We start from the raw sequence: 13,446 nt of genomic DNA on the forward strand, positions 1-13,446 counted from the left end.
TACCATTTCTCGTTTATGAATAGAAAGTCTACTAATTTTGTTTTACTATATGCATTCACATGTAGGGTGATATAAGTGTACAGTGTATGACTTTGAGATCTAACCCTGGAGATTTCATGTTCGAGTCAGTAATTTTAAGAGGATAATTTATTTTTTGTCTGCATGCATCTATCATTTAGGCACGGGTACTGAAATAAACCTTTGGATGTAGTTAACATAACTCTGATATAATCTAATTGTTCTTCTATGACTGTCTCCTTATGTCTGCAGGTAATGACTCAAATGTACAGTTCTTGGATCAAGATGATGAGGATGATCCTGACACTGAATTATACATGACCCAACCATTTGCGTGTGGTACAGCTTTTGCTGTTAGTGTTCTAGACTCTCTCATGAGCACAGTAAGTAAGACAGTTATTGTACCAGTGAAGTGTATAACTGTTTTGCTGATAAATGTTGATAATCGATTGCACATCAGTTCACCTGTTGTTACAGTATACAAAACTTCTGTGTATCAGTTAAGAACAGTAGCTCAACTTGCATGTTCCAGTAATCATTTCTTTATTACCTGTGGAAGAAGCATATTTAAAGTATTGGGTGAAAAGTGTGGAGAAGTTGGAGGAGAACACTGTTGGAGAGGGTGTAAGTGTGGAGAGTGTTGGAGGAGAACACTGTTGGAGAGGGTGTAAGTGTGGAGAGTGTTGGAGGAGAACACTGTTGGAGAGGGTGTGAGTGTGGAGAGTGTTGAAGGAGGACACTGTTGGAGAGGGTGTCCCATTCCTGTAGGTAGTGTACAGACAGGTTCCTAAGGAAAATTTTGATATTTGACAGAGCCTGCATTCTAGTGACTGATTTTTCTGTGGAAGTTTACATGTAAGGAGGTTTCTCAGTAGCTATTGTACTGAATCTTTGTAAGTCCTCAGGATTACTGAGCCAGGGTCTGCAACTCTATAAGTCTTCAGGATTACTGAGCCAGGGTCTGCAACTCTGTAAGTCTTCAGCATTACTGAGCCAGGGTCTGCAACTCTGAATTACTGTTCCATTTTTTTCAACTTGGATTTTTAGCTTGTGTATGTAAGCTCATATTTTGTGGAAGGGTTTCATCTTTTGTTCTGGGATGTTTTACTTATAAAAGAATTATAGATAGATCTTGCTATTATGTCTTATGTTTGTAAGACATATTATCCATGAAAATGAGCTTGTTATTTGGAGAAAGAGTTGTATTTTTTCCATAGATGCTGGAAGGTATGTGGGTCTTCCCACAGAAATTTTGAAATGCCTAATACCAAATTCTGAAAATCTATAAGTTTTAAGGATGAAAATATAGTTGTTGTTTACTCCAGGTTTCAGGTAAATATTAACCAAAATGCTAATATAGCCTTGGAAAAGAAAGTACTTTTGAGTTTGAAATGGAAAATAACTGAGAGTGGAAGCCACGTAGAAAATTGTACCATGTATAATTCTGAATATATATTAAAAATTAACTGTTGAATTCTAGTGAGTTTTGGGGATAAAACTAGTTGTATAATCTCATGAATATGAAACATAGATATAAAGAATAATTGCCTTGAAATATAACACAGGCATAAACAGATGTGGGGCTATCACCCCCCAACCCCCACCCCACCACCCCAACCCCCAACTAGCTCTCTTCCATGTTATCATTGTATTTCTCTCTAAACTTACTTCTTCAGCAATACACCTATAATATGTTCATGTTTCTTTATGATTAGCCTGTTTGTGTAAATATTCCAGCTTATTTTATGGAAACAAATCTAAGAGATTTTTCTTTCTATTGCAGAGTTATTTCAATGACAATGCATTAACATTGATTAGAACATTGATTACTGGTGGGGCTACTCCAGAATTGGAGCAGATTTTAGCTGAGGGAGCTGGCATGAGAGGCGGCTACTGCACACCTGCTGTGCTTGCCAATAGGGATAGGTGTAGAGTTGCTCAAGTCTCGTTATTTGATGGACCATTAGCACAGTTTGGGGTATAGTATTCTTTTCATAATGAAAGTATTTTAACAGTGTCCAGGGGGAGTTAATTTGTTATAGCCTTGTGTCTGTCATTGTCTTTCTTTAACAATTTTACTGTTACTTTAGAGGTCAAAAGTTTGGCTGATCTTTTAAATTTCATGGAGTTTGATACTTGGTCATCTGGCATAAAAGACTGAGTCGCTAATTCAAATGACAGAAAATCCTTGTCAACACTTCAGATGCCAGATTTTGTACCTGATCTACATGAAACATAATGAATGATTATCTTTATACCTTTTAAAGTCTAGGTCAAGTTCAAAACTCCTCTGGGGTTAAAACTTGGTCCACTTTGTCAAATCACATACAAACCTTTGTTAACATTTTGAGGTCACATTTTCTTCCTGATTTACCTTGTGAGAATGTGTGTCTAAATGAAATCTAGGTCAGATTTAAAACTGGGTCATCTCATAGAAAAAAAACAACCTTGTTAACACTTCATAAGTGATCTAATTGAAACCTGGTCAGAATATTTGTCTTTATGAAATGCAAGACAAGTTTTGAAATCTCGGGTAAAAATGTTGGTCTCTAGATCAGATCATAGAAAACTTTGTTAACATTCAGAGGCCACAAGTCATGCTTCTTGCTGATCTACATGAATCCTGATTAGAATATTATGTCTTTATGAGATCTAGGTCAGGTTTGAACTGGTCTTCTGAAGTCCAAATCAAGGTCAGATGACAGATAGGCTCTCTTGGCCCTTCTGTTACATTGTACTGCTTTGAGAATATTTGACATAATGTAGATAAAAACTGAAGTTTTTTGTTCATAGGTACATTTTTTGCTATGCTTATCATTTAGACCGCAATTACCAAGGTAATTACTTTTACCAAACTTGATCTCTTGCATTCTGTTACATATTTATGCAGTCCTGATAGGCTTGATATTTACAGCTTGTTGAAATTTTAATTTCAAATAGCAACTTGAATGATCAAAAATTTAAATGCTGTAATTCAGCTATCTTCTTTCCAGATCACAGTAATATCTTTTTCCTGATTATGAGAGAAGGACAGTCCTTACAGCATCGTTTTTAAGCTTAAATGTATGTTATTTTAAGCTTAAATGTATGTTATTTCTTGTGTATTGTGTTTAGGAAGGCGGTAACTATGGAAACCTGTTTGTCCACTCGCTAAGGAACCAGGGAATTCTCTGCATTGGCCTGTATAGGTTCCGTGATACAAATGCAACAGAAAAGAGTCCATCATCAAAACGTTATGTGATAGCAAACCCTCCAGAAGATTTTAAACTGCTACCCACAGATCAGGTACAAAAACATCACAACTTGTTTCTCATTTTTCTTCTATTTTTGCACTTATAAAGAAAAGCTTAAACTTTGTATAAAGCTGTTAAAATACCAAGTTTTATATACTGTTTATAAGTGGTTACTTTAGACAAACATTTTGCTAGATTTGTATTATTTTTAGATAATTTATAAAGTTCAAACAAAGGATAAAAGTTAGTTACAAAAATTGATCTGCAATTACAAGGAACACTAAAATACTGTGGTATCATGGACATGGAATTTTATAGTTTGGTCAAAAACATTTTGTGAGGGTATGAATTCATGAATTTGTGAATTTGGCAGAATTTTACTGGAATTTAGTGTTTACCATCCTTGCACTAATTCAGTGCTGTATCATTTGTTCCAAAAGTTCTACTCCAGTGCACAAGTAAACATATATAGAAAAATTTAAACAACTTCTCGCTTGAATTAGGAGTCACTAGAGCTATTAAAATAATTAAAACAATAACACATTAATATACATTTAAAACTAAATTTAGAAGGCAGTTGTTTAGACCTGTTACAAGCAGAGAAAGCTTGATTAAAGAAGTTGTAGTTTAAAGTAGCCATGACAAACAGTAGATTTAATGTAGGCTGCTGCACTTGGTAATAAACATGTAACAAGATTTCACAACAAAGAAAAATATACCATTAAAGTACATGACATTGTATTCTATTCAAAAATGTTACACATCAGTATTACTTGGGTGAACATATGCAGGCTATGAGCAGAATGTTACATGTATATTATCAAGTTGGATATTTTCTCTGAAATAAGTAAATCATATAGATTGATAAAGCTAGAAACATGTATGTTGTTCCAACATTTACTCTTGTGCACCAACCTTACAGCATGCCAGCAAACAAACTTTTTCACTTATATAAATACTTTTATTGCTTGATAATTAGCAGTTTTCTCTATTTAGCTGAGATAGACTGAAGGCTTATCTCAGCCATTGTGATCATTGAACATTCTGTACCCTGTCATATCTGTCAGTGGTTGTGAGAGAGAGCTCCCAAAAATGGTCTTCAACCTTGGTTATACTATGAAATTCTTGTTTCATAGGTCAAGTTTGTTTTCCCACCAGAAAGTGAATTTCTGCTTTCTCAGGAAAGTAAACAGTTGAAAAGAAAAAAAATGGCTTGAAATATATTGGGTTATGATCTATTCTACATATGGAATATCTCAAGTTGAACTATCTTTTTGATCAATTAAGTAACTTTCAGTCTAATTTTAACAGTATTTAATATTGGGTAATAGGTTGGTAAGTGTTGAGACATTTTGTAAGACCTATTGTCATTTAACACAGTTAGTTAATTTGTCATATTATGTCAGTATATTTTCTTATGCCACCACCATTAAAGATGAGGGGTGGGAGCATATAGTGTTACCCATGTCTTTGTCTGTCTGCAGAAGACCCTTTCACGGTTGTGCTATGTCAGATTTTGAAATAACATGGCACAAAAGGCCACCATAACAAGAGAATGTGTCACATTCAAGACCCATATACCTACCTTAAAGGTCAAGGTCACACTTAATGGTCAAAGACTTAAGGTAATTTTTTTGTTTGCACTATAACATTTTTATGCATGCAAAATCAAATACCTTGGCACAAATATTCATCATAGCAAGACGTCATGTCACATTCAAGATCCATACCTCTTCCTTAAGGGTCAAAGTCACTGCTTTGTGGTCACAGATTTTTTACATTATTTTTGTCATCCAGTCTATAACTTTGTGATGTGAATGAATTGATATTCAAGTACCTTTGACCAAATATTTACAATAACTAGACAATGTGTTGCATGCAAAACCTACAACTCTAGCTTAAAGGTCAAGGTCACCTTTAAAGATCATTACATCTTTTTTCTTTTCTGTATACATAGATGGATAGTTAAATCACTTGGTTCAAACAACTATAGGTCAGATCTAACACTTACAGATCCCTAGCTCGAAGGTTAACGATGTTATGTCATATTTTTAGCCTGTTAGCCTGTAACTTTTACATACATAGAAGGATGTTAAAATAACTTGGTAACAATTTTCACCGTAACAATGGGATGTAGCATTTAATCATTTCATGATGAAAAAAATGTTTACGGTAATTTATTCTTTTTTCTATCTCTAAGTTCAGATTACGTCTTCCGTTGTCAAAGTGCCAATATAAGACTCATATTTTTGTGTCCTAACATCCCCTAGAGGCGGCATCTGTGTTTTATGGACACGTTTCTAGCACTGTCTTAGTGTTGGAAAACTACACTGTTTTACCAGTATACTCAGATGGGCTTACTGAGACCTGCTGGTCTCTTTGTTATAAGTAACTTGCATAAATGAATCTGGTTTAATACTTTTTCAGGCAAAAATATTATTAGCTCACTAAACCAGATTTATTAAACTGAATTTAAATTGTACTCAGAATTAAACCAGGTTCATATTTTATTGAAATTTCTCTTAAATTAATGATTGAAGTGTTTACTAACATATGTTTTCTGTTTTCCCCGGGCAGGTGTTTTGTCTAATGCCCTGTAATCTATCTAAAAGTTCCAACTCCTTACCAAATGGGAATGATAAAAGTAAGGACAGACCGTGCATGTATGAACCTTCCCCTGCCTATATCCTGTATTCTGCTTGCTGTCTGCAGTATTCATACACCATCTGGTATAAATTTAAAATGTTAAAATGTGAATGCCATTTAAATAATTAAGATGAGTTTGGATTTCTTAGACTCAGCTTTTATAGACAAAGAAAACTATCTTAACCTCAGTGGCTATATATTCTAGCAATTTGATTAGTATATTGGCACCATGACTGTATTCATGTTCTTCAACAGTATTCTTGGATCACTTGAGAGATTTTTAAGCTTTAGAAAGGACAGCCTTGTTGAATTGTTAAGGAATCAGTGACAATATTACTAGTTGATAAAACTTATGTTTTTCTATTAAGAGAAAGTTGATCAGTCTATGTGTTGTAATTTGCTTTTATCATTTTGTTGCATAAGCCAGGATGCAAGATTATACATTTTAACATGATTTATTCATTAAGTATACTTTTGTTTATGGTAATTTTGACTTCCTCTTTCACTTGTTAAATGGAATTTACTGATTATTGTAAGGGATATGAATACTGCAGAATGTATTTTGGCATTTCAGTTTTCCTCTCTGTGGTCAGAATAACAAAATATTGTAGTTGGAGTGGCTATTTATGCATCATGCGTCTATTATAATATACATAATATCTATAATGCAATATAACAAAAGCATGTGAGCTGTGTCAAGCAAAAATGTCCTGTGCAATATAAACTGACTACAAAAAATTTCAGAAGTCTGGCTTACACTTTAGCAAAACTCTACCTCTTTGTCAGCTTTAAATTTTCTACAGCTTGTGTATGTAAGCTAGTCTATTAGGTGGGAGGGCTTCAAATAGCTTAGAGCACTGTCATTTAGACAGCTCTTGTTAATATTCTGATACATATGCAACACACTACCATGGTTTGAATTTATTTTGTACAAAGTTAAGAAATTTTACCAGTATCCTTTTAATGTCATTTTAAAGGCTTTGTTTAAGTTTGGTAGAGATAAACATTAATACAATGCATCAGATGCATGGCACATCCGTGTCATGGTGTGAAAGAAACATGGGGTAGGGACACTTGCAAGGTGTTTCATTTATGGCATGAATTTTATATGTTTTAAAAATAAGAATTTACTACTTTAAGTTTCAGCCCCTTCAGTCTGCCTGTCACTGGAAGGACCACACCCATGTTTCTCTATGAAATTAATAATTGTGTCTAGTACCATTATAATTTTATGTTATGAAGTAATTAGATCAAATGCTTTCAGCTGGGAAGAACTGAGTCCTCGTTTTGTCTTATAATTTAGTTTAATCTATTAATTGAATAATTGCCAAGCAACAAGTTTACAGATTTTGCAGAGGACAATCTTACTTGACAGAGCTTGTTTAGGAAATGGATTGTAGTAATATACTGTCCTAGATTTAACCTTCATTCAGTAATATACTGTTCTAGAAATTTAATCTTCTTAGACAAAAACATTTCTAAATGAGATGACATCATACCTGTTCTAAGGGAAAAATATTGAGTGTTTTGTTTTAGCTATAGCATTAGGTTGCATTTATGTCAGTCCTACATTGTCATACATAAGTATTTCTACTGGTCGAACTGAATCTGTTAAATTAATAGGCATGTTGTCATATTTCCATTATATACCTTAGTCTTTTTCTTGGCTAAAATATTACTTAGATATAAACATTGTCTTTGTTAAATGCCATGTAGGCTAGATATATGTTAAATATCCAATACCTTGCATGATAGCCAAGATATGAGTTGGGGTTGGGTATGGGTATGGAATACATAGGCATGTTTGGCCTTCATGCACTTTAAACATGACTCTATATACATAATGCCCAAATTGTAATTAGCCAAACTGCATTTTGTATCTCGTGTTTTAATTGATCCAATGTTCCATACTTGAAGTTGTAAATCTTCCAGGAAATCTACCCTTACCTTTTATTTATTTTTAAATGATGAAATTGTCAGTTAACATCAGTTTTTAGAATAGCAGTCATTCTAACATTGTATCACAATGCATGCAGGCTTACCATTGACAACTTCAGCTTGAATGCAGGTATCTTATAAGACACTGTGAATGTAAACAAATATTGCTAATTAAACATTGTGACCTCTGGAATGTTTCTCCTTGGGGTCAGTAGATTTCATGGGAATTCAAATGCAATAACTTTATAAAGTTGCCTTAGAGGAAACACATTTAGACTGTATAATTTATATTGTCTTTTATAATATGCCTATTATATTTTATAGTGATTTTCTATGGCAATATTTAGTAATTTACTCTCTGCTCCACTTGGATTATTTTGGCCAGTATTTTATGTTGGTTATTATCATGAATTGTATTCTCCTGATGTGTGTTTGAATGAATCTTTCCTCTTAGCAAACTATGCAGGCATTGTAGTAGTTGCCGGCATTGTCATGCATTTATATTTACTATTGTTGGTAATGTTTGATGTGGCCCTGGAGAGAATGCAGCAACCTTCAAGCAAAATACAGCAAGTCTCAACTGCTTTTATGGACAAAAATAAGCATTCATTACTGTTTTCATGAGCAAAGCACTGCAAAGTTCCTGCTGTTTCCATGAGCAAAATTACTGCAAAGTCCCAACAGTTTTCTGTTTCCATGAACAAATTAGAGTACTGCAAAGTCTGTACTGTTTCCATGAGCAAATGAAAGTACTGCAAAGTCCCTACTGTTTCCATGAGAAATTAAAGTACTGCAAAGTCCCTACTGTTTCCATGAGCAAATTAAAGTACTGCAAAGTCCCTACTGTTTCCATGAGCAAATTAAAGTACTGCAAAGTCCCTAATTATTAACGTACTGCAAAGTCCCTACTGTTTCCATGAGCAAATTAAAGTACTGCAAAGTCCCTAATTATTAAAGTACTGCAAAGCCCCTACTGTTTCCATGAGCAAATAAAAGTACTGCAAAGTCCTGTTTTCATGTGAAAATTAAAATAGTGCAAAGTCCCTACTGTTTCCATGAGCAAATCAAAATAGTGCAAAGTCCCTACTGTTTCCATGAGCAAATTAAAATAGTGCAGAGTCCCTACTGTTTCCATGAGCAAATTAAAGTACTGCAAAGTCCCTACTGTTTCCATGAGAAATTAAAGTACTGCAAAGTCTCTACTGATTCCATGAGCAAATAAAAGTACTGCAAAGTCCTGTTTTCATGAGAAAATTAAAATAGTGCAAAGTCCCTACTGTTTCCATGAGCAAATCAAAATAGTGCAAAGTCCCTACTGTTTCCATGAGCAAATTAAAATAGTGCAGAGTCCCTACTGTTTCCATGAGCAAATTAAAGTACTGCAAAGTCCCTACTGTTTCCATGAGAAATTAAAGTACTGCAAAGTCTCTGCTGATTCCATGAGCAAATAAAAGTACTGCAAAGCCTACTGTTTCGATGAGCAAATCAAAATAGTGCAAAGTCCCTACTGTTTCCATGAGCAAATTAAAATAGTGCAAAGTCCCTACTGTTTCCATGAGCAAATTAAAGTACTGCAAAGTCCCTGCTGTTTCCATGAGAAATTAAAAGTACTGCAAAGTCTCTACTGATTCCATGAGCAAATAAAAGTACTGCAAAGTCCCTACTGTTTCCATGAGCAAATCAAAATAGTACAAAGTCCCTACTGTTTCCACGAGCAAATTGAAATAGTGCAAAGTCCCTACTGTTTCCTTGAGCAAAATAAAGTACTGCAAAGTCCCTACTGATTCCATGAGCAAATTAAAGTACTGCAAAGACCCTACTGTTTCCATGAGCAAATAAAAGTACTGCAAAGTCCTGCTTTCATGAGAAAATTAAAATAGTGCAAAGTCCCTACTGTTTCCATGAGCAAATCAAAATAGTGCAAAGTCCCTACTGTTTCCATGAGCAAATTAAAATAGTGCAAAGTCCCTACTGTTTCCATGAGAAATTAAAGTACTACAAAGTCCCTACTGTTTCCATGAGAAATTAAAGTACTGCAAAGTCTCTACAGTTTCCGTGAGCAAAAATACTGCAAAGTCTCTACAGTTTCCATGAGAAATTAAAGTACTACAAAGTCCCTACTGTTTCCATGAGCAAATCAAAATAGTGCAAAGTCCCTACTGTTTCCATGAGCAAATTAAAGTAGTGCAAAGTCCCTACTGTTTCCATGAGAAATTAAAGTACTGCAAAGTCTCTACAGTTTCCATGAGCAAAAATACTGCAAAGTCCCTACTGTTTCCATGAGCAAATCAAAATAGTGCAAAGTCCCTACTGTTTCCATGAGCAAATCAAAATAGTGCAAAGTCCCTACTGTTTCCATGAGCAAATTAAAGTAGTGCAAAGTCCCTACTGTTTCCATGAGAAATTAAAATACTGCAAAGTCCCTACTGTTTCCATGAACAAAAAAATTGAAGTGTTTGACTTTGAATTGTTTGCTCCTCACTGCTGTAGATTGAAGCCGCACTTAGAGGATGGATTTTTTTCATGTGACAGAGTTTGCACCAACTTATAAAGTCCGTAAATTTGATACACTTTAAATGTCCTGGAAAATACTTTAATTCACTCTTAAAAAAAAAAAAAGTCCTGAACAATGAAAAAAGAAAGAAAATGATTAATCTGGTGACATGGGAGCCTAAACAATAAGGGGACAAAATGTATTGATAATGGTTTGCATGAAGTTAGCATCCAGCTTTTGTGTGTTCCATTGTAAGCTGTTTCTAGTCATTCATGGGATGTGAAAAATGTTGGAAATTAGTGTGTTTTCAATGAAAAATGGCTTATTAATTAAGTGCTCATTTTTTAGCAAAGTGGACAGTAAATATAAAGTAGAATAAAAAATCAAAACAGTTAGATTTGCGAAATTGGGGTTAAGTAACATACAAAAAGTGAATGGCATGTTAGAAATATATGATCGTATACTGAAAAATTAGTCCTTAAAAATAAGAAAAGAAGTCCTGAAAAGGCCCTTGAAAAGTATGGCAAATCTGTATGAAACCTATGTGAGCTTGCTCGCAGGTTGGCAGTTCTACCTGTGCCTTAAATAATGTAGAATCTTTCTACACACTCAAAAGCTGGAACATTCTTCTCTAAACACTACATAAAAATTCCCCCTTTAGTGTATATAAGACATTGTAACCACATAATGACCAACATGTTCAGGTCAGTATATTAACATGTTGGCCAATATGTTTGGATAAGTTAACAACATGAGGCTGATGTGTTGAGATCAGTGTAAAAACATGATGCCCAATATGTTTGGATGCCAGTGTAACAACATGATTGGGTGCCAGTGTAACAACATGATGTCAAACAAGTTTGTGTGCCAGTGTTACATGATTAAGCAAAATGGTGGCCAACAGGTTTAGTTGTTAATATAACCACATGACAGCCAACATGTTAGGGTCTTGTCATTTTAAGCACATGTTGGCAGACATGTTGGGTCCTACCAATGTCACATGATTTTCAACATCTTGGGGTCACTCCAACATAACAAAATATTGGCCAACATTGTCATGCCAGTAATAAAAGCCACACAGTTAGACAGGTACAAATGAATTAAAGGTAACATTATTGTTTCACACCTTTTCTCACCTGCATAAATTGTACACAGATGTAAGAGTTACTTTTATCAGTTACACGTGCTTGCTCTAACTTTATTTTATGTTACACTGACAATTAATGCACACATCAGGTAGACTGCATAAGTTCTATGTATTTTGCTTGAACGTTTCTGCAATAAAAGGGCATGCTGCGTAAACAGTGTAACAAATTGACTTTTATATTTTTATCGCTAAGTATGTATGGTAAAATGTTTTCTTCTTCTTCCATTACAGCTGTTCTATACACCTGCAGTGCAGGACATTCTTTATTAGTTTGAAAATAAATGTAAAAAATAAACCTTAATACCTCGTTTTTATCAAATAATTAGAAGACATATTGGAAGCTATATTATATGTGAAATACCTTAAATCAGTGAATTATATCTTTAACTTTTATTTTCAAATGTTTCAGCTTTTTTGTCTCCAACCGTTTTCCAGTCCGAAGACAAAAAAGAAGTCCCCCTCACATCACAATGCAGAACCTGAAAGCAACCAGTTCAACACAGACTTTATGGCATAGACACAGAACTGCATCATAGAAATGTGTACCTTATCATTTATATAGAGCAATACATTGCAATAATGTATCAATCATAGTTACAGCCTGATCAAATTTAGCACTATGGAGTGGATGTAAGATATTTGTAGACAGGTTACAAACATTTTGGACTAAAAATTCTGTTTACTCAATTTACAACTGTGCAAAGGCACAAATGAATAAAATGTGGATAGGGTATAATAATTTGTAGACAATAAAAACACTTTGTTGACAGTGTACTGCCATTTGTAGACCTAACATGATCAAGATACAGCCAGGCACAGGATACAACCATCAAGATGGCGTAAAATCTGTGTGTTAAAGTATTTTTAGTTTGATCAGAAATGTCTGCTGAAATTTTACCATCATCTACCTACCTTTAAAGATTCATAGTAAACATTTATAGACATAGCACTATCTGTTATGTTTATTTCAATATTATGATTATATAAATAGAAACACAAGACTAGTATCATTCCTGTAAAAAATAATGTTTATAGGCAATATTACACCATATGGCATAACCCTTCATGCACAGTGAAGCTGAATTCCAAAAACAAAATTTAGTCAACTGCTGCAACATTTTGGATTGTTGCTGCAATGACATATATCTCTCACAATTCAGCTCCAGTTTACAAGGTTGGGAAATCACATTTTTGTGTTTGAATTTGAGATGTGTTTTCATTGGTCTTATCAAGCAGCTCTATATTTTAACATGAATGATAGGTACAATTACAATTACTGCAGGAGTGATGGCCCATTGAAGAAGGCAGTCATTACCAATATGTCTGCCAATATCTTTGGGTTTAAGATTTCAGATTTATTCTTGTTATTCCCTGTCTCTTAAGTAAGAAAAGCTAAAGAAAATTTAGTGTTTCAAGAAATTGTTATATTTATGTGTTTGATAGTTATTTGTCTTGTGGTAGTTTATAACTTGTAGAGTACTTTTCTCAATGTTGAAAACGTTAATCATTAAAACTAGGTTACATATATATTATAAAAAGATATAACAACTTTGATTGGATAGTTTAAAATGAGCAAGATAACTTTCCAACATGAAACCACCTGCTGAATTAGCTCAGGAGGGAGAGAAGCTATGGGTCTGGGGGTGAAGAGTCCAAGGCAATTGATTCCATGAGAAATTCACCAAAGACCATTACTTTTTAAAAAATTGACAGAAGACTGTACCTGTAAAGTTTTTCACTTTTCACACTGTGATTCATGCTGGGAAGTTGCACAGAAAACAAGTAGAATCCAACAGACTACCATTATATAGATGAAAGACTGTTAAAAGCAACATTTAAGATTACCTGTTACTCTGTACATGTTGAATACTCACAATTCTGAGCACAGAAGTCTTTTAAATAAGGCTTTCATATATTTTTGTATGACATACTGCATTTTGGCCTATACAGTTTGGAGTTGTATTTGGTTT

At 34.1% G+C, this 13,446-nt stretch overlaps 1 protein-coding gene across 10 annotated transcripts in view; it reads left to right on the plus strand.

Moving 5' to 3' along the window:
• LOC123562212 (calcium-activated potassium channel slowpoke-like) overlaps positions 1-12,462 on the plus strand; it is a 125,702-nt gene extending 113,240 nt beyond the window's left edge. For 9 of the 10 annotated variants that reach the window (XM_053536671.1, XM_053536674.1, XM_053536673.1 and 6 more), the window contains 5 exons: positions 271-401; positions 1,802-1,996; positions 3,133-3,303; positions 5,829-5,895; positions 11,886-12,462. In XM_053536671.1, the coding sequence (XP_053392646.1) occupies positions 271-401; positions 1,802-1,996; positions 3,133-3,303; positions 5,829-5,895; positions 11,886-11,959 (638 nt within the window). In that variant the 3' untranslated portion in view covers positions 11,960-12,462. The remainder of the gene's footprint in view (positions 1-270; positions 402-1,801; positions 1,997-3,132; positions 3,304-5,828; positions 5,896-11,885) is intronic. The other variant, XM_053536675.1, reaches the window with a different exon arrangement.
• Positions 12,463-13,446: the final 984 nt, after the last annotated feature.

Source organism: Mercenaria mercenaria, chromosome 2, assembly GCF_021730395.1.
Source record: "Mercenaria mercenaria strain notata chromosome 2, MADL_Memer_1, whole genome shotgun sequence".
In the NCBI taxonomy this organism is placed as follows: Eukaryota; Metazoa; Mollusca; class Bivalvia; order Venerida; family Veneridae; genus Mercenaria; species Mercenaria mercenaria.